This window comes from Balaenoptera acutorostrata, chromosome 4, assembly GCF_949987535.1.
Source record: "Balaenoptera acutorostrata chromosome 4, mBalAcu1.1, whole genome shotgun sequence".
NCBI lineage: Eukaryota > Metazoa > Chordata > Mammalia > Artiodactyla > Balaenopteridae > Balaenoptera > Balaenoptera acutorostrata.
In genome coordinates this window covers 74,092,725-74,118,507 of record NC_080067.1, presented here as the reverse complement: position 1 = coordinate 74,118,507, position 25,783 = coordinate 74,092,725, and the positions used below count along the sequence as shown (strand labels likewise).

Sequence of the window (25,783 nt, the reverse complement as noted above, 5' to 3'; positions counted from 1 at the left end):
TTAACATTAATTAATTAAATGTCTAAGACACGTATGGATTTAGTTCATAGAAAACAAATATTCAGAATGAATATTTAAAAAAGTTTAAAAGCCACTTCAATTTATGTTATTAGAGCAGAAAGGTATGCCAAATAATATATTTTATATGCTTTTAATATTATGCTGAATAAAATAAAAATTATAAAATTACTACAGTTTTCCCTGTGGATAACCATGTGAATAACTGCAATAATTTCATGTTTTTTATTTCAGTCAGCATGACATTAAAAATATAATGTTTATGGATACATATACCTGTAGTAAAAATATATGTTTTTAATATCTGGCACTGACATAGTGACCCCTAGAGACACAAGCAAAGGGGCAGGTGTGCCTTTACCATATATATGCTGTTCCACTGCTTTACAAACTAGAGAAGACTGAAGGAAGTGAGGCAAAATATTAACATCTATTAAATTTAGGTGATAGGTTCCTGGGTTTCTATATTTTCTGTGCTTTTTGTAATGTTTTACATATACTGCACTTAAATTCTACAGCTAAATATAAAAACTTTTAAAATTCACATCTTTATTTCATCAGCAGCACATATAAACCATAAACATGATGACGCATTTGACATATCATAATACACCAAGGAATTTATGAATTTATGATCACCTTAATAATGACTCTTCTTAATCATTTCTTAATATGTAAAAAGCAAGGCTGAAGTATATTTAATTATTGTGATTTGACCCTGAATCGTATTACAGTAGAGGCTGAATTGGTACCCACAAAATATGGGTAAGGCCTGCGCTAGAAAAGAACCTAGAAGATCTTCCATGACTACAAAGATGTACACACACTCATACATGCACAGGGTTGTATTGTCAATACACAGATTTAGCCCTTCAAAGTTTACTAAAAACTTCCAAATGTATCATCTCATTTATGCAGAGATATTACTTACTTAATCCATAATTTCCTATGCATCCACTCTAGTTGCTTTCAAAGTCAGCCTCTGTATTCTTTGCAACGCTAATCTAATGCAAGCTGGGAAAATCACACCTCCAGCCACCTTGCAAATCAGTAACCAGTTTGGGAATTACAGAAAACAATTCTCAGCCAGGACAAGTTCAAAGCCAGGAGCTTTGCTCCTCCTCTAATCCACTCTACTTTGAAGCAAATGGCTATAAACAGTACTGAGAATAAACAGCATAAACTCATCTCCCTATGTTTCCAGGCAGGCACATTTAAGATGAACTACTGGACCCTGGGCTATTATCCTGCCACTTCTCAAACTTTTTCACTCCTATGTTCACTTTCATTCACCCTAATCTCAGGTTATCTTCCTGTCATTAAGCCAACCCCATCATTCTCCATTCCCATCCAGCCCTGCAATCTCTACACCTTCCACACAGTTAGCGCTGGATGTAGCATAAAGTAGGACTTCAGGAGATGCTCATTAATAGAAAAAAATGAAGAAATACTGGTCAATAAAGTCAAAGAACAGAGTTCCATAGACAGGAGGAAAACAATGTTATGAATAGAATTAAGCTCTGTCGTTAATGACAGCATCACAGAGACATGTAAAATTTTTCAGACGTTCAAATAAAAACTAGAAACCTCTCCCTTTCCCATGAAAAGAACGGAGCTTTAGTGATTTTTAAAATCCAGATATGTACATATATACAGTGGATTAGTTTATATTAAGGCAAGCAAGTCTCAGGAATGGGAAGTAGGATTTATATATCTCCCACCTATTTTCTTTGAAGAGAAAGATGATTCTCATTCATCTGTGGGTCCCCCTAAATAAACAAATGGCATAGTGCGCACCTAGTAAAACAGTTATTCAACAAACATTTGCTGAATTCTATTATTAGGAGGAATAAGTCATTTACAAGCCATCAAGGAGGTGGAGTTGACAGAAAGGTAAATAAGCATAATATAAAATTTAATAAAGGTTATAAAGAGCTATAGAAAATTCCTTGAAGGCATAAAAGTGGAGCAGTTGTGCTTGTTATGAACTGGGGGTAGGTGTAAGGAGCGGGGGTGACTTGGCAGAGCTATATCAGGAAACCTTAAAGTAGTTAACATACAAAACCAACCTCAAAGAAAGGTTAAAACTCCTAGGGCAGAAGTGGTAAGCGTTCTTAGCAGAGGGACCAATTAACTCTATACAAACTAGAAGATAATTGAAGAAGTCATTCCTGTTTTGTCATTTTTTTACCCACATCCCCAAACTTTCTGAAAATAAATTGCTATGAAAACTTAGCAAGCTTCCTCCCACATAAAAATGCCTGGATTACTAATACATTCACTAGAAACTATTTCTTTCAACTGTGTCTGTATTGCCTTTTATGTTCTGGTATAATTTTGTGAATTATTCTGTTTTAGTGTAAATGCTATTAGTAGCAGATGGAATGCATACTCCCTGCTTCAAGAGCTGGGTTTATGCTTACTTTCCTCTGTTCTGTACACATGGAAACACCCTCTATGAATGAGGAAGATGTTCCAGACACACATTTTGTCTTGAAAAGTTTGGTAAGGACAGGCAACTGCAATTGACATTGATATAATACTTTGTAGATTACAATGCACTTTCACACTTACTCCTCCTAACTGTCTGAGGGTCTGAAGGTTTTATCAATATCCTCATTTTATTTATGAGGAAACTAGGCTCAGAGAAATAAACTGGCTTGACCAAGATAACCCAACAAATGAGCATATGAACTGCAAACCAACCTGAGCTCTTCTGGCCTCCAATATTTCTGCTCAAAGAACTCCTAGAAGAAATGGGTCTATGTTTAAGTATGTCAGAATAGAGTGATATTATTAAATACTAATTAAAATAAGACAAATATGCATTAGGTTCTTTGAAATTGAGGATGAAATAAAATTTAGGTAAGGGTGGTACATGTGTTCAGAAGGTGGGTTCCAGGTCCTAAAACAGAGCAATAAAAATGGACATAGTTTACTTTGTCTCACTATCTCCCAAGAAGAAGTCTCTAGCTATCACAGTTGGCCTGTGTTCACTTCTGAAAAGCAAGGACAAAAAAATTTTGCACAGTATTTCATAGATGACCTATAAGAAAAACCCTAGGTAGTAACTGCAGTGGGAAAGTCCAAGGAAAATCTCCCTTTGGGATCTAACCACTTTCCCCCATCTCCATCCAAAATCAATGGCTTTTCTTCCCTTTGGTAAGAGAGTATTAATGAATTCAGACTAATGTGTCCCAGAGTTGTTAAAGACAATTTTAACTAAGAAATGATAACATAGGTAAAACCCCTAAGCCTTTGTCTGCCACCCTACAAGAGAAATGTCTCTCTAATCGATTAAAGAAGTCTCTTCCCTTTATTAAAAGCTTTAATAAAACTGCATCAGTAGAAGAGAAATGGGATACAGGTAAACTGTGAATAGACCTCATCCTAATGCCAAATCTTCCACATTCTCAGCCCCAGCAAAGTTTATATACAGGGACTAAGATGACATCAACATCACCACCACTAATACCAACACCAAAACCAGTCTCCAACCCCATCACCACCACCATCAGTGGGAGCTTCTTAGAGATGCTCAGCTATGGAATGGAGACACTCTCCTAACCACCTGCCCCAATTATGAGCCCCAAAACAACAAACACAGCTTGGAGCCCCTGGTCCCTCTGACAACTGAAATTTCCCACTTTCAGGCAGAAAGCTGAAAACAATGAGAATAATACCCAAGTAATGTTTGAGCAATTAATTTATTAGGGATAAAGGGTAACTGAAAGGTAACCTTTGATCCTTCTCTGACTTTCAGTGTCTATAATTTCCATCTTGTTGAAATGAACAAAACTGAAGTACAGTATGACAGAGGAAATAGAGTGGCACCTCATTTTGGCTGATGCTAAAGAGGTAAACAACACAGGTGTTCTATACTCATTTTCTTTGTTCCTAGTTAAAGTAGCCAATGGGAGGGCTACTTTTCTGATCAAGTCTCCAAATGCCCTGTTCTTTCCAATATACTATGGTTACTCCATCCGTCTGGGAGATAGAAGAGCCTTCTGAGCAGAGATCTATAAAATAATTAAATCAGATCCACCTTCCTGTATTTATCATCCTTAGTATAATTATCCCCCCTTACTAAACTACCCACAAAGTACACACAGATTTCTGCAATTCCTTTATGAAAGACAAAGGCTTTCATTCCACATATTGCACAAATGATTGGGGCATCAAGTATCATTAACCACTGTTTCAATTGTTTGGGGATTTTTATGGTTATTGGTTTTGGTTTACGTTTTTCTTGGGTGGTTGGCGTGGGCGTGAAACACAGAGAATGGGTGAGTCTTGCAAGTCTGAGGGAAGTTTAGTCACCATTATACAGATGATGGGCATAAGAACCCTTTTCTACCTGCCAGCGGTTCCTCTGTACTCTCTAAAAAATTCATAATCAACCTTCAGAAACCTCATTCAAATGTTACTTCTCTATTAATCCAATCCTATAGGACACAGAACCAAAACCATCACAACTGATACTCTCACACACCCAGCAGATTTACTTATGCTTTTTTTCCCCCCAGTGATTTCGTAACATGTAGTAAATATAACACTGGAGAACTAATCATATAAATACATGTACTCATTTGTTTCCCCATTATACATTCAAGATCCTGAAAGGTAGGAAAAATCTTATGAATTATTTTCTCTCCAATATTTATCTCAATACCTGGGATGATGACTTTCAAATAAATCCTTGTGGAAAGGAGGGCTCCTGAGAAAAATGATGACTAGTATAAATGATGCACCATGAAATCTTGCATTTCCACATTCTCCAGCTTACCTAAACAAAGCTAAGAAGCTGCACGTCTACCCACAATGCCTTAAATGACAGTAAAGGGTTTCTGTTCCCAACACCCCAAATTTCAGATGTATTATAATGGAAAGGATAATTACCTGATAGACTCCTAGAACACCTAGAAAAGTTGTACACTCAGGCAGGTGGTCAATTCTTGGTTCCTTTAGATGACAATTAAGTACATCACTCAAAATGGCTCTGAAAGTTAGAATAACATGCCAAGGATCACATAGTTAAATATGTGGCATTTCTAAGCTTAGACCCCAGGGCTATGAAAAATGTCTGTATACATGAGGACATGCTTATTAAGCTAAACAGCCTGACAGGGTACATAGGATGTATGTGACATTTTAAAGCAGAATGCACTGTGTGCTAAGGTGCTGGCATGAATTTTCAGAATCTGGAGCTAGTCCCCTGAGCTATTTGTTTGATAAAACTGTCTCATGGTCTCAGAAGTCCTCTATAGTTGCAGGCTGCCAAATAGTCCTGAACATTAGAAAATGTTAATACATTAAGTATAAGGTGAATGAAAAACAAGTCAAGGATGACAGAACCAAAAAAAAAAAAAGTGGGAGGAGAGAAAAGTGCTGAGAAATCTAGTAACAGAAAGACATTTTCAGGGTTAATTATCCTTCCATCAACATTACAAAATGATAGAAAGCTACCCTTTTCATAAAAAGCTCCACAAAGACCAGAACAGTATAACCCAGGATTTTCTGCAAAGTTCTACCAAATATCTGATCTGCTAAAGTCACCACCTTGGTTATAAGTCCAAAATGTCTTAGAGCATCAAGAGGCTTTAATCCAAAATACCTCTGAAAATAATAAAGGCCCTGGATGACAGGTTGGGTTCCCAAGTTTCCTCAAATATTTCTAAATTTCAGTCACTGTTCATAAAAAGGTGCTGATGCATCACTTTCTTAAAATTATAGAAATTGATTATCAGAAAGGGTCTGAGTAGTTGTTGAGTCCAGCTTTATCCTGTCCAAATAATTATCTGGACTCCTCATAAATATTTAACCACAGGAAGCCCACTTCCTTTCAACACAGTTCCCTTTCGGGTAACTATAAAATGGTCTGTGGAACGACGAAACCTGCCAATCTATAGATATCATCCCTGGTCCTAGTTCCAGCCTCAGAGTGCACTCGCATTCCCTACAGTGTATGTGGGTGTTTTGTACAAACCACTGGCACTCTTCGGTCTGTTGTTTCATACACACGATAGGTGACCATCCACATGGCATATTATATGGGCTATGCACAGGTGAAGTCCTGAAGGTACTCGCCATGATATGGGCAGAGCCCAGGGCTGATTTCTGAGCCTTTCTATAGTGTACACTGACTATAGCTGAAATACTTGATTTTTCAAGTTAAATTTTATTTAGAAAATACTAGAAAAGATAAACATCAAAATCCTAACATTGATCATGTACTGTAGGACTATAATGTAGCTTATTTTCCTTCTAAAACATTTCTATATTTTCCAATTTATCTACCATGAAATGGAATCTTATTATTTATAATCCCTTGTATAACATTTTATAATAAAAAAAATACATGTTTTTAATCTAATTTAAGCATCTAAACAGTGAAGCAGCAAATATTTACCACAGGAAAAAATAAGTTGCAGTAGCAATGTTTATGGATTCAATTTAATTATACTGTTTCCTTAAGGTTAGAGAATAAGCTTTTTTGTTTGTTTGTTTGTTTTTAAGGAAAAATGTATGCTAACAAAAACAAAGTCTACGTAAGACCCCAAATTTGCATCTGATCTTCCTGAGAACCAAAGCAATCAGGGAAATATGAAAAGCTGTTCAGTTCTCATTATTGTAAAGGAGAAATAACACCAGTTCCTGACTGGAGAGAAATGTCTTACTAGTACCAAACATGAAAGCAAGCTCAGCCACCATGTTGGAACTTAAGTAGGAAACACTGAGTTATATACTGTACTCCTCAATAGTTCAAGCATGAGTTTTAAACATGTGTCTACAAACACACAAACATATGCACACACCTTCAACAAAAGAACAAGACTGAGCTCACTAAGGAGACATTTTAAAAAGCAAAACAACTGATTTAATCCCAACATTTAACTCTGATGAAATTTATCAAAATAGGTTCCTGAGCTTTTTTTTTTCCCTAATCCCCTCAATTCAAAGTTAAATGAAAGCCCCAGTAACCCAAACCACTTGTTTGGCAAGGAGATATAGCTAACCACAGACACACTAGATTGCAGGCAAGTGGGTTTTGAAAACGCTGAGATAAGTCCTCAAATCAGAAGTACTACTTTAATATCACAGACCATCTGCATCATTATCAGAGACCACAGAGTAACTGGGTAACTTATTGGAAAAGTGAAAATGGCTAGGTCAGAAATTTCCATCTGACAGGGTAAAAGACTGAGGGTGAGAGGAATACTGAAAAAGGGAAGGAAGGTAGCAGGGTGGCAACAGCAGTTTTTACTCATCCTGGTAGAACTGCTGGATAGAGATAAGACTTTCCATTAGGAAATATCTGACTCAAGTTTTCATAAATGATTAAAAATACCCACAAACACAAACAACCTCACAAGCTTCCTGGGCTACAGGCATAAACTTTATGGACTTGTGCTTTGAAGCCAAACCTTTTTGTGTTGGCAGTAACAGAAGAAAAAAGTTACCCAAGAAAAATTACAACTCTCCAAAACCCCAAGTGAGGTGCATTCACATGGTCCAATGTTGGATGGAACAGGCATTAGAAAAGACTGCCCTAAACTGAACCAAATCTGTATGTTCTATCCATCCATCATTATTCTATCCACTAGGGTCACAAAAATTTTTTTCACACTATATATGGTAGCCACTAGTCACACATAGCTATTTCTTTAAATTAACCAAAATTAAATTATAAAAATTCAGTTCCTCAGTCTCACTAAAAACATTTTCAGTGCTAAATAGCCTTATGGGGCTGGTGCTTACCATTTTGGACAGTGAGGGATACAGAGTATGTCCACCTTCACAAAAGTTCTGTTGGACCACACTGCCCTAAACAATAATCACAGTATGACAGAAAGGACAGTGTCAATTTAGACAACCGGACCACTCAGCAGCATTTAAAACCATTTTAATCGTGTGTGTGTGTGTGTGTGTGTGTGTGAGAGAGAGAGAGAGAGAGAGAGAGAGAGAATGCATATTTATATTTTAACCAACAGATATAACTCACTTTGCCAGTATGGACAACCAAGGGTTCTGAATATATTTTTAGTCTTGTAGTAGCTACTGATTTAACTTCAGAGTGCATTATTTCTCCTATGCTTCTTTTTCCTCAGCCTTAAGGTGGTGGTAGTTTTGCTAACCTCAGCCAGCTGAAAAGAATAAGAGTTGTTGTACATCTATCAAGTAACCACTGTGCAGATACAGTCACAGAAACAAAGTGAACAAATATCCTCTTGGAAAGGAAAGTGAGCTGTTAATTCAATATAGTTAAGGGAATTCGATTCTGTGAAATACAACTACTACTGAATAACCTACCAGATCTCTAATACCTTACAAATCATTTACCAAAGAACTGTGGATTCTCATTAGCAAATTATGCATTTGTGAATTTCAATTGGCTTGTAAAATTAAACTGATCATAATCAGAGGAGCCTTCTCCTAAATGTACTGTCTTTGGTGCCTTCCTTAAAGAACAATTACATTTTACATGGGTGCTCCACTTCAGAACAACTCAGGAATATATGAATTTACACAGCAGCTAAATACATAATTACTCTTACTATCATAAACATGATTAAAAAGGAAGCACTCCTGCTTTAAAATGATTCAGTTGATTTCTAAGTAGATTTATAAAATTTCATAATTAAACATAGAAAGATGACTATCAAAATTACTTAGGAAAAAATGAAACTCTTAAACAGTGTTAGAATTCTGTAGTACACTGCACAGAGCATTGGTAATGAGATATTCAGTGAATACTTACTGCATACAGAGGCACTACGGTATAACCAAGAGTACGCTTACCTAGCTTCTAATCCTGGCTCTAACACTCACTAGATGAATAATCTTGAACAAATTAATATCACTTATATTTGCTCCCCTGTAATATGAGAGTAATAATAACAACTGTAAGTACTTAAGCACTGCAGGAAATATTCTTTTTTAAAAAAAGTACTCACAAATTATTCTGATGGAGATAAACCTTCTATGTAGAAAACAAGAGGCCACTGATAACCACAGGAGTCCTCAAAAGGGTAAATACCCTTAGACAAGCAGTAGCAGACAATTTTTTCAAAGCAATTTTCCACTATGAATATCCTGGTAGTAAAAATTTATTTCTTTTATTTTCACCCCATGTAACCCTAAAGAACTCCAACCTTCTGTTCCTCTGTTTGAATGGCACTTTTCCTGGCACTTAAGCCCTCAAATGGTTTGGCAGCCCTCAAATGGTTTGGTTTCTCTGTTTGCCTTAGCCTAGAAAGAAAAGCCACCCATCTCCTTAAACCTCTGTAGGATAAACCCAGTCATGCCCATTAAAACCCAAAAGATCACATCAAGCCAACTTAAGTACAAGTTTACACCAAGGGAAGAAAAACCATTTTGGTTTATTGGCTTCATATGACAAGTTTCCTTAAGTACTAGCTACTGCAAGTTCTATTTATCTTTGAACTTTCAACTTCTCTTCTGCAAGTAGACACTTTAGTTAGCACTTTCTTTCTTATTAGGATTAGTAAACTCATTTCAATTTCAAAAGATTGAGAGTACAGTAATACTCAAAATTTAAAAAAAAACAAACTTAAAAAATTGCTCATGGGATAAGTTGGCATGGGAAAAATATTGTCTTACAATTTTGTTCCCATAAAGCAAATTGCAACACTCACAGTTCCACTGTGGTAACCATTTGTCAGAACTCTACACTCATTTCCAGTAATCTTGGATAATGTAAATCTGAAAGTATGGACATAAAATAAATGGACAAGTCTTGAGATTTCTGGAATTCTACTCTGATATGCTGCCATATGCTCAATAATTGGTCACGTTTACTGACTAGATTGTGTTTTTCTAAAAGGTATCTTGAGATCATGGGTACATTCCTAGGATCAACTCAGTTTTTACACTTACTAGGGGAATGCCTCCCCAGAAGACCAGGAGATTTCTCTTACAAGCAGGCTTACATTAAAAGCAGATTTCGTCTCCTAGAAATACTCTATACAGAAGAAGGTAATGACCCAACAGAAAACTGGAAAAAACAAGCCTGTGTTCCAAAGAACACCCAGAAACTTCCTAAGCAGATAACAGGGAGTTGTGCATCGATTTTAAGAAGGGATTCTGTCAACCACTTTGGTTCTCCATGTAGTTCATCAGAGAGGATGAACTTTACTTTATTTCTTTTCTTTTTGAGAAGGAAACCTGTATTCACCTTAGTGGTATTTAAGTTAGATGTGAACTTTTGATGGTTCTCTATTACCAAAGAAGGCTGGACACTCAGTTAGTGCTATGGGAAGAGAGAAGCAAAAACTGAAGTTTAGTAATAAACTCCAATAAGAAAGAAGCTGAGAGTTCTTCAACAATACAAAAGTGAACAGAGTACATAAAATGGCATCATGGTTCTGATTTGGATTTTGCCTAATGTTTAAAGAGTATTTCAGAGAAGAAAAAACAACTTTGGAGCTATACAGATCAGGATTCAAATATTGCTTTCTTATTGGCTAAAAGATCTTAGGCAAGTTATTTGATCTCTTTGAGCCTCAGGTTCCTCATCTGCAAAATGAGGATAAATGTTGTGAGGACTAAATTAGGTAAGTGAAGGGCCAAAGAAAACATCTGTCACTCAGTAAAAGGAAGTTCAATAAACGGAACTTCCAATTACTACTGGCATCATCAGAGTTAATGAATTATTATAATTAATTATTTTCTATTAAGTACTTCTTTTAGTCAGGTCTCACTAAGTCCCTGATTAACACAGATCTATCACTTCTGTAGTATAGAATCTATAATGGAATAAGCAATCACTACTTCCTCTTATGAATGTATGGAAATGTTTCCTGGCAAGGAATTACAATATAATCAACAGTTGACTACATTTCAATAGCTCTTTCTAACTTCATGTTTTCTCATGAGGGAGAACATGTTTCCTATACGTACGCATTGTGGGCCTGAGTTAAAAGGAAATCAATGTGTCTAGAATGTTTAATAAGCTCCACCACTCCAAACTTTTTTCAGTTGAACGTCCAGGATTAGAAAGCAAAGTAGAATTCTATGTGAAAGTCATGTAATTATAGTTTACTAAAATAGAAGAATCATCAAAGTATCACCATCAAGAATGGTAGGAGAGTAGACTGTTGAGAAGAAGTGTAGCCATCAAAACCTAAACAAAATATTAACATGTTAATTTAAAATACAGCATGCCTAAAACCAGATGAATTTTCCTAATTTCTGTTCCTTGAATACGCTAGTAAAAGCTTTCTGCCAAATCCACATGGCACTTTGGTATCTTACTATAAGAAATGTAGATATCTCTTTCCCAATTTATAGAAATATAATGGCCTTATTGTAGCATATAAGGAACAAACAGGTTGAAGTACAAAGAGCCCAGTTCTTCATTCCAGATATCGGTCAGAATTTTAGTTCTGGCTCTGTCAGCAGCTCACCAAGTGACCTTTGACAAGTCACTTTCCAAATCAGAACCTCAGTGTCTTGACCTATAAGGAAACAGTCCAAATTATTTTTAAGAACTCCTCCAACTTAGATATAGGGTAGTAAGAAATTTAGTTGATTCAGTATAAGTAATATATATTTGTCTCTTGGATACAAGCACATCATCTAAAACGTCATAACCACAGCTATGTAAAAGCCCATCCATACAGGATGACTGTTATGCTAACTTTCTCCTGTACCAAATATTGCTTTCTTCACTGCTGTTGTTGGTTTTACTATTTCTACCGTACAAAATGGCAAACATCTGCTTTTATCCATCATATTTTATGTATAGTAGCCTTCACCACCAATAAATCTTAAAATAACCTTTTGTTCAATCTAGTGACTTATAAAAAGGTAGACTTATCCTGTCTCAACTAGCAGTTCTCACAGAGCCTTCAGTATCATGGTAAAATGAGACCATGTTATCATTCATTTACTGTCCGATGAACGCAACTGTGGACTGCACTATTTACTAAAAGGTTAACCTGGGGCCAGATGAACAGAGTACAGCCTGGGAAAGCCAACACCCTCAATATTCAGAAGTCTTCTTGAAGATCACCAAATTTAAGTTCAACTAGAATGTGGTCTAACTGCCTTGGATTTCTCCATGTATTGTTACTGAAACTGGCTTCAGTATAGTATATTTGGTTATCCTATAGTATATTTGGTTATCATGTAATTCCCCTGAAGAGGAAGTGAAAGAAAATCAGGGGCAGCCTGCATCTGTGAACAGGAAGACAAGCTGTCCAAATACCTTTCTGCTTAGAGGATTGATTCACTTGTCTCACTTGTTTTTTAAGAATTCAAAGTCATTTTGATGATTTTAAAAAACTGCTATATCTACCTAGAAGTATAAATTGGTTTTTGTAGCACTGCATGTTTTTAAAACAGTGTTAACTTCTGATACACCATATGAAGCTGAAAGAGACTAAACAGTATGCCCTAATTTAGAAAACCATCCTAAATAAGTATGAATTAAACATATCCACCCCCAAAGCAAAAATTCTTGAGCTCTTTTGCTCACGCTTTCCCACCCTCTCTTGATCATAAACCATACCAGGTTTATAATCTGTACATTCATGTTTTTCGTTTCCAACTCAAAATATTCAGATTCTTCACAATCAGGAACTCTATAATCAAGAACTTAAAAAACACATGTTACATGTGACCTGTTTAGTTAAAACTTTATAAGAACTTTGACCCCTTTACCTAAAAATAACTCTAAAGGAGAAAACAGTAAATGTAAAAATTCTGAATAGAATCCAACACCATCTAAGAAACTAATTGGATCTTTTAGTAACAGCAACAAAATGATACCATATCACAATCCTGGAAAATGTACACACTTGAACAGGGTCTTACTTAACTAAAATCAATCCATAAACAGGTAAGATCATTGCTTCCAAAGGAGCCTACTATGTCTTTTGGCCTTGAGTTAACCTTAACACCAATCAGTCCCCTACAGATATTTGATAGATGGGGAAATTTCATGCAACAAAAAGTAAAAGTGATTGCTTCTAATCCTCTATTCCTATCCCAGTGAATTCATGCAAACCATCATAGCTCTTATTCTAGTGTCATTAGTTCAGTTAGCTCAGGTCCGTCTGCCCACTGAACATAAGCTGTCAGATACTCTGACAACTTTTCTGGAGTATCTCCTATGTGTAAGGATCCCCAAGAAGTACTGAGATCAGTCAGCTACCAGTCTTGTCTTGATAGAGAGCTTGCAGACCAATACAGAGGATGAGACATGTTGCTTAAGGAAGTAAGTTAAAGAGATACACAGGAAAGAAACAGGGTAGACTTAGCAGAGAATCAGCATTTGAGCTGGGCCTGGGGAGGTGGTGAGAGGATGAGAGGATAGAAATACGCTATATTTGGATAGTATAGAAGGAAATACCATGGAGAGGATTAGGGCTCAAATAACAATGGTCTGGAAAAAGGAAAAGTTGGAGTATTATAGGGTAACTTGAACAGTAATATCACTGAGGCTGAATGTATAACACCGCATTTTTCAAAATACTTTCATATCCATTTCTTCAATTAACTCTCATGGAAAGTCCACATATTAGACATAGTAAATATTATCTCCAATAAACAGATAAGGAAACTGAAGCTTAGAGATACTGAGTGTTTTCTCTGAGTCCTTACATCAAATGAGTAGGAAAGATGAGATGTGAAACCAAGGCTTAACAAGTCCAGGTTCAAAGTACTTCCCCTTTCCAAAGAAGTCAGTCTGCTTAAGCTAAATTTTATACAAGCTTGCTTTCAATCTGGACAAATTATTTAATGTATCAGTAAACAAGAGCAAATACTGCAAAATAATTCTAGGAGGAGCTCAATTACTGAAAAGATACACAGCAGAAATGTACAGAGTAAAATGGTAGCCTCCTACTCTATTTAAGATGAAGAAAATGATAGTTATATTACATACTGACAAGTAAGTAGGAATCAGAAATGTGTGCATTTCTTACCTCCCTTCAACTGCACAAATCTTTTCAACACCCATTCTCCACATTCAGGGGGAATAAATGGGGAGAACCAATAAACAGGAAACAAAAAGAAAACTAACTAATTAAAAGTAGAATTTTCGGAAACCCGCATATGAAGAGCTAAATGAAATCTTAATTATTCCTACTACCTCCAATTGAGCAGACTTCACTTAGTAATCAATTATGAAATAGAGAACACATTAAGAACCTCAAGACAGTCTACGGGAAACAGGTACCCTTCAGGTTTTAAGTGTCAACAAAAACTTTACATTTCATATCTAGAAAGGGTTTTTTAACAAGGAGCTCGCTTAGTCAACATATCCAACTGCCTGTGGTATTTCAGCAATGTCTCTTGCAGTTGTGTGGTCACCAGCATACACCTATTCTGGTAAAATTATTAGAATCACCCTTTTTACTCACAAAGTGTCTGAGTTTGGCCTATAAATTATTTGGCAGCGCTGCCTTTAGGCCTCAGTAATTATCCTAATTTGGGGAGCCTGAGCGCCACTGCAACCAAGTTCCTCGAATTCGGGGATGTTAAAAGCACAGTAAACTGGAGTCTATCAATAATAGCTCCCTAACCATTTTCTAAACCTCCAGCTTGTCCCCTCCAATATACACACATAGCCAAAATGATCTTTCAAACATTAGCTCTGTGGAGTTTTAATGGGGTAACTACAAGGGGAAAAGAAAAGAAGAAATGCTTCATGGGTACACTAAAGCTCAATTTCAAATAATGAGGTCTGACCATGGAAAACTGGGAAAACAACAGAAGCAGACATGGCAAGTTAGAATCCAGCAATCACTGACAGGATAAGGAACCGTTTGTAAGCAAAGCCAGAAAGTGATCTGTAAATGCAGACACTGAGAGTGCACAGTCCTTTCCAAAATAGCTGCTGGCAGATGTCAGGCCAAACTCAACGTGCAGATGAGAGGATATGAATCTTAATCAAGTCTCTTGTTTCTCTTCCTCTACTTCTGGTTTCCCATCTAGACAATAAAAACGTTTTGAAAGTATTTGCCAACCCTAACATTCTGTATTTTGCCGAATTTCATAAAATGAAAGACAAAGCTAATATTTTAAAGTATTTGGTGGGAAGTGCTACTCAAAAATTAGTGAATATAATACCTAAAGTGAATCATGGACTCCTCTCTATAGTCAACAGGCAAAAAAATTTGTTGATGGGGAGGCAATGAAGAGGGAAAGATATCCTTGTAAGTCATTCGTGCTTTTACTATATGCAGTTAAAAGTCCTGGAGTAATGTTAATGGAAAGTGACTCAGTCTTTATGACTCATTAGAAAAATAAAAGCCAAAAAAGCCCAGTGGGGACTCCCCTGGTGTTTGGTCACTGAGAAGCTGTATCAGGACTAGAAATGCTCATCACACACTAAGCCTTCAAAGTTTAGTGGTAAATCAACCTAGGTACTTCTGATACAAGTTTCCAAGAAGACAAAGTGACACTTCATTCACGCAAATGTTCGTAACATGTTTTGAAGAGAGCCAGTAACAAGTAACGAGCTAAGAATCATAAGCAAACTTTTTAGAAGTTGAACTTGTTTACTCATGCACTTCACTCATGAAAGCCCCACAGATCCTTACTCAGAACTGGCATATGGATTATTCTTACTTTACATAAGAGTTCTACCTTGATAATCAATTGTGAAGTCCCTAGAAATTTATATGCAGAGCACATTTTCTTCTTAAGAAAAAGTAAAATAAAAATCAGGATGTAAGCCTGTATTTTTAAAAGTCACTACAAAAATAAAACACGCTACACGAGTTCAGCCAATAATAGTCCCCAACAGCTCACCACTATAATTAAAGTTTTGATAAATGTTCATACTGATAACTGAAATATCAAAAAAGATTAAATAGGGAAGTTTTTTAAATGGTTTCACTGAAATGGTCCCAAAGAAATTATTGTTTTCCCACAAAGTACCAGATAGTAAAGAATTTAATCTTTGCTAATCATAGTCTCTGTTATAATGACTCACTCATCTCAGCCTTCACAGCATGAATGCAGCCACAGACAATATGTAAACAAATGAGCAAAGTTATGTGCCAATAAAACTTTAGGCATTGAAATCTGAATTTCATACCATTTTTACCTGTCACAAAACATTCTTCTTCCTCTTTTTTTTTAATCATTAAAAAATGTAAAGACTATCTTTAGCTCACTGGTATAAAAACAAGCGGTGGCCCATAGGCCATAGTTTGCAAACCCCTATCTTAGAGGAACTAATTTCAATTACTAAAAGGAAAAAAAAAAAATGCTGCCCATTCTTTAACCCTGATAAAGAAAAGAGTTGCCATTGCAAAAGCTTAAAAAATCAGAGTAGGGTAGGATCAATTCCTGCATGAGGGTGGCCACAGGATTCTTAGTCATATGTTCCAAATGTCCATTGTAAGTCCAAGAGTATAATCTAGGTATAAAAAACTACAGATTCCTGGGACCATCTCCAAGAGATTCAGCTGATATCAAGTAGGGCAGGAATATGTTTATAGCAAAGCTCCCCACATCATCCTAATGTTGCACCAAGGTTTAAAGACCACCGACATCTTCAAAATATTTATCTGATAAAAGACTTGAATTCAGAATATGTAAAGAACCCTCAAAACTCAATAAAAAGAAAACAGTCTGATTTTTTTTTTAAAGGCAAAGCTTAGAACACACACTCCTTCGACAAACGATATGAGAATAGGAAATAAGCACAAGAAAAGAGGCTCCAATCATTAGTCATTAGAGAAATGCAAATTAAAGCCACATAAGATAATATTACACTGCTAAAATTCAGATCACACAGCTACGAAACAACAAAACCAGAATTTAAAGCCTTAAAAAAATAGTTAAAAATTAAAAAAAATATATCTTGACAATGTAAAGTGCAGACAAGGATGCAGAGCAATTGGAGCTCACATACATTGCTTGTGGGAATGCAAAATGGTACAGGCCACTTTGAAAAAGTTTGGCAGTTTCTTATAAAGCTAAACATACATTCACCATATGACCCAGTAATCCTACCCTAGGTGCTTACCCAAGAGAAATGAAAACATGTTTACCTCAAAAAAAACCTGTATACAAATGTTTACAGAGACTATTTATAACCACCAAAAGTGAAAACACCCCAATGTTCGTCAACCAGTGAATGGATAAGCAAATGGTGGTACAGCCATACACCGGAACTCAGCAATAAAAAAGAACAAAATTACTGATACACACATGATATCAGATGTATTATGCTAAGCGAAAGAAGCCAAACTCAAAAAGCAACTTATTGGATGATCCCATGTATATGACATTTTTGTAAAGGCCAAACTATAGGGACAGAAAACACATCAGCGGTTGGTGGAGGTGGGGAAAAGGGTGGAACAGTCTGGGGGTTATGTTAACTGTTCTGTATCTTGATTGCTGTGGTGGGTACAAGACTATACATTTGTCAAAACTCAGAACTACATACTAAGAAGGATGAGTTTTTACTGTACGTGAATTATACATCAATGAATTTGACTAAAAAGAAAAAAACACTGATATAGAACAAGCAAGACTGGTTTTACATTGGTTCTGGTTTATCAGAAAGTTTTCAATGCTTTTATGTCAGTGTATGGTTACCAACTATCATGTGAAGACCTACATATCTTAATGTGTGTGTGTTTATGTGTTTTAATGATAATAATGACCAAAAAAATAGTTCTTTTGAGTATGCGTGTTTGTCGTGTCCTTTTAAAAGTAGTATCTAGGAACTCTTTTGTACTGGTTTCTAAATTCAAACATCTGGGAATAAATAGTCTAAATAATCTCCAAGGTATATAAGACCAATGATCCTTTGTAGATCTTATTTAGGATCTAGGGTATCCTAATTTTACAGGTTTGAAGCACAGGACACTTTTAAATAGGTCATCAATTAAAAACACTAATCCAACAGCCCTTCCAGTGGCTACATCTGAAACTGCAAATGTAGCTGTGATAAGGTTTATTTTTTCCCCTTATAGGTCAGGGTAGTTAACTTTAAAATACACTCCTGTACTTAGAGAACTGGAATTTCAAGCAGAGTTTACTTAAGTTTTGTGGTATCACACTGCTTTTTGTTACTGAGGCAAAAATTCATTTATCTCAATCAAAACTCCTATGTTCCTGAAAAGAACTAGAGAAAAGAAAATAGCCTATGGCTTTCTTTATTTCCCTAATATGTTTAAACTTCTTAAAATGTCCAAGCCTCTAAACGTTAGCCCCTTCAGCTGAGTGTACCAGAGAAGAAATGCATTTTCTAGGTAGAAGAAAACACTGAGGCAGGAGTATGACCTCCTGTAGTTCACCCAGTAATTCATTTGCTGAATCGAAATAAAAACCTAAAAAAAAAAAAGTTTTTAATTAAAAAATAAAATGAAACCTATATTAACTCATTAACATTCATATCAAACATTATCCCTAAAATAAGTTGAGAAAAATCTCTGGAATTGTTTTGTCATTCATTATTTTTATTCCACTGTTTTAAATGACAGTATTAATGAAATACATGAGGAATGATTCTTAGGCATCTACAGAATAATTTAAAAGAAAGAGAAGAAGAGGGAGAGGGAACAAAGGAAGAGAGAGGAAGGGAGGAGACAGGAAAGGAAGGGGAAGGTGGGAAAGGAGAGAGCAGGGAAGACTGAGCTGTGTGAATACTCGGTTTTGAACTTTTCTAATTCTAGGCCCCATGTGACAATTTTTAGATACTTAGCCTCAGCGGTTTGATACAACTCACTTTCCCATCCTGGCTCTAATCTGGCTGGCCTAGATCAGTGGTTTTTAATAATTTCTACTCTGAGATCCTTTTTTTAAAATAGCAATTAACTTTACAGTTTCCCACAAGGGAGAAGTTGTCCTTTATGTACTTGTTAGTTTAAAAAAATAAAAAAAGCATTTCTCAAATCATTAAGATGATCTTTATTTTACAATTAACAGCTATTTCATTTTTTAAAAATCACTGATTCATTTAAGAAGGTACTGCATACCTGCATATAGCAATAAACTGAAAGATGTTTTTTTCCCTTATGTGAGAGGCATTCTGGGTGCACGTATGGAATTTCAAGGGTTCTTTACAACAACTCGTTGAACTCTACAGGACTGCCTCTCCACCACAGCGAAGATCAGAGAAGAAAAAAAATTAGAAAAATAGATTAAAAATTTTTATAAATTTAATAGTGGCACTAAGATACATGATGCCCATGGTTAAAAGGCATTATCTCTGCCCTTTAAGAGCTTATGCTCTGAGGACTTTCCTGGTAGCACAGTGGTTAAGAATCCGCCTGCTAATGCAGGGGACACGGGTCGAGTCCTAGTCTGGGAAGGTCCCACTTGCCGTGGAGCAACTAAGCCCGTGCACCACAACTACTGAGCCCGCCTGCCACAACTACTGAAGCCCGTGCGCCTAGAGCCCGTGCTCCACAACAAGAGAAGCCGCTGCAATGAGAAGCCCGCGCACAGCAACAAAGAGTAGCCCCCGCTCGCTGCAACCACAGAGAGCCTGCACGCAGCAACAAAGACCCAACACGGCCAAAAATAAATTTTAAAAAATTAATTTATAAAATAAATAAATAAAATAAAATACATAAAAAAGAGCTTATGCTCTGAGAAGGAATATGAAATTATGCCAGAGATAGGATTCCTAAACTAAAAGGGAGCATCTAGTATTCATGATTTACTCATTCATTCATACACACATTCAAATATTTGCTGAATCTTTGCTGGCTATGTGAAAGACCTGAAGCCAGATGAGGGTAAAGAAAAGAAGACACAAACCTCCTAACTCAAGATCTAGCCGTGGGCTCATTAAAACACAATAACAACAACAACAAAAAACTGCTGTGGAATTTTCAAGAAAACCGAAAGTGAGTTTGCCCTGGAGCCAGATAATGCACCTCTCAGAGACCAACATCACATTAGATACCTAGTGTGCGTGTGATATGCTTTAGATCTCTGGGACTACTTGGTTAACTTACTGCACCAGACATAATTTTTTATCTTTCCCCTTAAAGTTCTGGATTTATGCCATTAATTTAATTTACCCCATTATGCCACTGGGGTGTCCTGGACCTAAAATGAATCAGTGCTTTCTAGGTATATTTCTGAAACTGTATTAACTTTTGTCTTTCACTAAAGAAAAAGGATTTGCTCTCAGAATAGCTAGCTACCTTTATTTCAAGAAATGTCTCTACCAAGTACACCAACTTCAGATGCTAATCATGACTGCACTCAGGTGCACACGTGCCTGCACACACACAGAGTTAACTAACTTTGGAGACGGTGGAAACTTCCAGTTGAAGGACAGTAAGGATATATAACACATAATAAAATTTCTTACTGCTGAAAGGAAAGAAAAAAGGTTAGCCCTGGTAGAAGATGGGAGGGTTGATACACAAGTGCTCAATGGCTAGAAGTGGGAAAACACTAATGACTAAAAAACTGCAAAGGAGTTAATAAACTTTAAAGGGTCTAGAAATGGCTTTGATGGACAGGCTACAGCACTCAGACCAAAACTTGAAGATAATGTGAAACCTCTGTTAGATGGGGGAAAGGGCAAGATTAGTGATTGGTGAGCAATTAAAACTAAGTAGAGAGATGGGAATCAGACTGGAGAGAGCAAAAAAAAGTGGGGAGTCTGGATTGCGGTTTCAGAAAGAAGATTCAGAGTAGAAGCTAAAATTTACCAAAACTCTAAGCTTGTTAACTAATGAAAAGTGCTCTTTTTTTGGCGGGGGGGAAGCTCTGATCTAAACTAAAAAACTTTCGGAATATTGTTGGAACCTTTGTCTATTTGAGAATACCTTTGTCTAGCATTCACAAATTGCATGATGCATTTGAGTTACACATCTACTGATAAAAAAGTGGCTGAGAATTTTTTCAAATCTTGTTGCAGAGAACCTCAAACGTTTCAGAAGCAATAAAGCATTACTACTAAACAATGGTAACAGTATTTCCATTACAAAAAGTATTCAGATGTTCCAAATATGTTTTTAAACCAGAAATAATAATGTGTGTTGACATTTAGTTAGACTTAATTCTTTTCACTGCATAAGAACTCACACATGTCCCTTTGTCTCCTATTTTAAGAGAGACTTCCCAATGTAAAAATACTGCTGTAGTTATTTTTTTCAAAGGTCTGTCCAAATGATGAATATCTTTGGCCATCTTAAAACTAAATAAGCAAGCATTCGATTTTAACCTAGAAAAAACAAGTTTTCAAATAGTCTCTTTCCCTGATGTCAGCTGCTACCCATGACCTCTGTTGAGAAGTTCACAACAAAAGTCCCGGGGCTCCCCATCCCCTCCTAAAGAAAAGGGCAGTGGGAAGGGACAGACATCCACGGCATTATTCTTCTCAATCTCTATTGGAATCTACCCCATGATCCCAAATTGTAATTGTATATAAAGGTTTAGATTGATAGGAGAAGTAGAGGAGACAGATTTTTAAAACTGGAGTTTAAAAATCTGTGCCAGAATATTAAGCAAATTATTACTAAACTTTCTTTTCAAACTGAGTTGGAGTTTCAGTATTAAGAAGTCTCAGTGTCTGTGTATGTTTTACCCAATCATGGACACCAACTTTATTTTCTTTAATTAGGGTCCAGAAACATCATTACGGAGCAACTGGCCATAATTAAGAGTTATATTAGGGAAAGATACACTTTATTCGATGTGAATACTTCCCAGATCAAAAACCACACCACCATTAGCACATTCCTAGTATAGTGTATCACTTCCTTTGATGATCTTTGAACTAGAAAAATCAGATGCTTACAAAGACAATAATCTCAACAATTTCGGACCACCTTCAAAGTAAATCAATACTTAATTTTAACTTAATGAAACAGCCACATAAATTTCCTTACCACTTTTCCACATCATGTAAACCCGACTGCCAAACACCATGTTGTGCAAAATAAAAGCAATCCAAATGTGTTAAACTCCGGAGTTTAGCAATGGAAAAATTTTGCATTTACAGATGGAAAGTGTTTGTTGAAACCCTTAAGAAAGAATATACTAGAATAAACCATTCATGTCTTGGTTAAAGACCTAAGAGTAATATAAATGCATGCACAGAAAGTGAGTTTCAAGTTTGTTTCAGGTCACTGGCATACAGGGAGCTGGGTAAAATCTTAGCACTACATGACTAATACTTTACATATTAAGGTTGTGTTTGAACTCCAATTCTCATCCTACTCCTCACCCACCCCCAAGGAAGCACTACACACTACACAAGGATCACTTTTTCTCTAGAGATGTCCAACACACACACACACACACACACACACACACACACTCTCTCTCTCTCTCTCTCTCTCTCTCTCTCTCTCTCTCCCTCTCTCTCTCTCTCTCTCTCTTACCAGAAAGGTTAAGGACAATCTCAAAGACCTGGACTTTCAAAGTGTAAATTTGCCTTTCCTATCACTCAGGCTCCAGACTTGACAGTGTTAAGAAAAGTTCATTTACATATGAAGGTCAGAATCTTCACCAAAGCCAGGTTAGGAACTGAAAGGTTGAAAAATACTATTTGATAAAAATCTCAGGCCTAAGCTCTAACATCCTTCAGGAACAACAGGACAGGCCCAGCCCGATTAAAAATTCTACATAAAAGCAGCAACACTGTCTCCTAGTGTTTGGAACTCTGGGACATAAAGCAGTCAAGCTTTTTCGAATTCTGGGGTCAGCCTGAGCACCCACAAGCCCCTTTGAATCAAATCAGGTTGGCAATGAAACACGCAGGTCCAAGAAAGCAAAGATTCTTATTTTCAATTCCATATTCCCAAGACAACCAAGACCACAAGAGTCAGCTGAAACAAATAACATCCACTACAAAGACAATATCTGCAAGCCCGGAGAGCACTCTGGGACTTCCATGCTTCCCAGGGTCAAAATAACAGCCAAAGATCACTAAAGATTAAGGCAATCCAGCACCCAAGATCTCAGCTGAAAAAAAAAAAAAAAAAAAATACTAGGTCTGGATGAAGACGAGGAACAAGAAGTCAGTGGGATCCTTGCTAGAAGCCAAGCCAGACCAATACTAATCAATCTTGATTTTTCTGGACCTCAGTATACGGAGCCAGTAAAAATCAAGGTCACAGTGAGTCCCCTGCTCCCCCTCGCTTAGTGTTTTTTATGAGAAAATGCTTATTTATAGCAGCTTCCCATCCGCTGCTCGCGCTAGGCAGTGCCCAGACTAAACTTTTAAACCTGGAGGAAGGTGGGAAAGTCAGCCAGCCAGACGCAGGGCTAGGAAAAGTAGACAGAAGGAGGGAAAGAGTCAAGTTTCAAAACAAAGGCTCCACAAGGAATTGAACGTCAACCCCTCCCCACTTCCTAGCCTTCAAGTTAGCCAGGCTGGGCCTGAATTTTTAGGAACAGAAATAAGTCAGATGTACCCAGCTCTGGAGCATTCACTAAGGGCATTTCTCTTCCCGAGAACCTTTGCACAACCACTTTTGATGAGGGTGGTGCTGACCTCTCTCCCACAGTCTCCTTTCGTAGGAGAAAACTGAGGCTCAGAACGAAAGTGACTTGCCCAAGGTCCCACAGCAGAGCCTGAATTCAATTCCCTCCCGGCCAGGGCGGGCCGGCACCGGCTGAGCGCCGAGCGAGCGCCGCTGGGGCCGCCGAGACGACGCCCCCGCCGGGAGGGACGCTGGGCTGGGAGCCGGAGGGGCCCCGGCGCGCGCTCCACGGCCCGGCCCCTACCTTCCTTGACTCCCGGCAGCTTGGATTGGTCGATGCTGACTTCAGCCATGTTGGCCCGGGCTCCGGACGGCCCTTCGCCTCCCGCTTCGCGGCGGCCGTCGGCACCGAGCTCGGCCCGGCGCGCAGCAGGAGCAGCAGCAGCGCCCGACCCGGCGCCAAGTCCGGCCGGCAGCGCGCGCGGGCCCGGAGGACAGAGCGGGCCGCCGGGCAAGGACTGGCGACAAAGGCGGCGGGAGACGGGCCCCGGCGCAGCAGGCTGGCGGCCCAGCTGCCCCGCCGCAGCCACCTGCTCCCGCGCCCCCGGCCCTGATCGATACCAAATACCCAGAGCCCGGAAATGGACCCGGGCCGGCCAGTACGGAGGGAGAGAGGAGACAGAAAGGCCGGCGGGCGGGCGGGCGGGCGGGCCCGGGTGGGGAGGGGGAGGGGGAGGGGGGAGGGGAACTGCAGGTCTGTAACCGCAATTGCGAGTGGCTGGCGAGTGCAGATCGGCTCCCGCGGCCGCCTCCCTGCTGTCTCCTTTGTGCCGAGTGACGCGCGCCCGAGGCTGGGGCCCGGCGGTGCCCCCGCCCCCGCGCCCTGCCTCCCTCCCGACGGAGGGTCGCGTCTGTCGGTGGGGGGCTTTGTGTCCTGAAGGCTTCCTCAAAAAGGCCGCACGGGTCCCCCAGAACACAGTCGTTACTGTCGCCGGTGTAGTCCCCATGCTGTGAGCTGTTTCCACAGGATGCTTTGCTGTGAGACTGGCTCTCTCGGGCACTCTTTGCCTCCTGGGATTAGAGGAAAGATAATACATGGGCGTTAAAAAACCTCTACTACAACGTACAGAACTAAAGAGCAGCTGATCAAAATCTGGGCCAGTTAGGAGAAGAGAGTGCTCACAACCAGCCGGGGGAACTGAGTCATTCATTCATCAGAAATGCATGAATGTCTACCAAGTGTGATTTTAGGTTCTGAGGGTGGTAACAACGTGTGTCAGACATCTCCCTCTTCTGGCATGTCACACATTGGTCTATAATTGTGACATTTTTATCTCCCCGAAATAGACAGCATCTCCTGTCTGCATCTCCTGGCAACAGAATTCTCCCTCCCTATGGGAAGCCCTCCTCAGGAGGGCCCTCCTCTCACAAGCCTGTACAACCGAAGAACCTCTCCACCATCAGCAAGCTTCCTCCCTCATCCAATACATTCATCTAAGGATGGGTGTGTGACCAAGACAGGTCAAGCAGAATACTTCTCTGGGGTTATTATATAAAGAAGGACAGATAAGCGTTCTATTTCTTGTGGGGAGGGTTTGCTCTTCCTAGTAGACAGTGAAGCCAAACTGAAGACACGAGCAAAGATAAGAAGACATAGAGATGAAGGGGGTGTGTTCTGATTTTACCACAATAGCAAACCAGCTGGTTCCTGGAGCAGCTGGGATTCCTGCTGCTCTGCATTCTGGGATTTACCCCCAGCATCCTCTCAATTTAAGCTAGTAATTTTACTATCTTAAACTAGTAAAAGTTGATTTTCTGTCACTCACAGCTCAGAGTCACAGTATGAGAGGCCACATGTAGGAGGTTTTATTTGGACTTGACATTGCCTAAGGCCAGAGAAAAATTAAAAAAGATTTTCTAGGCCAGAGGGTGGCAAACCGTGGCCCATAGGCCAAATCCAGCCCACTGGATTTGAAAGACTGCTTTTTATGTGTTTAAATGATTACATTTAAGTGGTTATAGAAATACAACATAATATTTTCAATTTTGCCTCTTAGGACTCAAATTATAAAATATTTACTCTTGGACCATTTTAAGAAAAGGTTAGACAACCCTATTACTAGGCAGAAAGAACACCCAGTAAATTAAATGTGTAAATAGAAAGGAAGTACTATTAGAAAGGTAGTTTTGTGAGGATTTTTAACTTGCCTGCCTCCTGTGACTTTTTTTTTTAACTTCCTGTGGTCATAGAGAATATTTGTAATAGCAGTATTGTCTGTTTCCCTCCCCAAAACCCACTGTCTTCACTGCTCTGTCATGCTCTGCCCTTGGAGGCTGACATTTATGAATATATCACCAGGGCCTCCTTGCCCTGTGGCTTCTTC

The 25,783-nt window shown here is 38.3% G+C and overlaps 1 protein-coding gene across 4 annotated transcripts in view; it reads right to left on the bottom strand.

Moving 5' to 3' along the window:
• The window catches only part of CCDC50 (coiled-coil domain containing 50), a 67,198-nt gene extending 42,756 nt beyond the window's left edge, over positions 1-24,442 (bottom strand). Inside the window, exon 1 of one of the 4 annotated variants that reach the window (XM_057545234.1) lies at positions 23,704-24,442. In XM_057545234.1, coding sequence (XP_057401217.1) covers positions 23,704-24,406 — 703 coding nt within the window. In that variant the 5' untranslated portion in view covers positions 24,407-24,442. Of the gene's footprint in view, positions 1-949; positions 1,000-23,703 lie in introns of those variants that run through there. The other 3 variants (XM_057545235.1, XM_057545236.1, XM_007195197.2) reach the window with 3 other exon arrangements.
• Between the last annotated feature and the right edge of the window lie 1,341 nt (positions 24,443-25,783).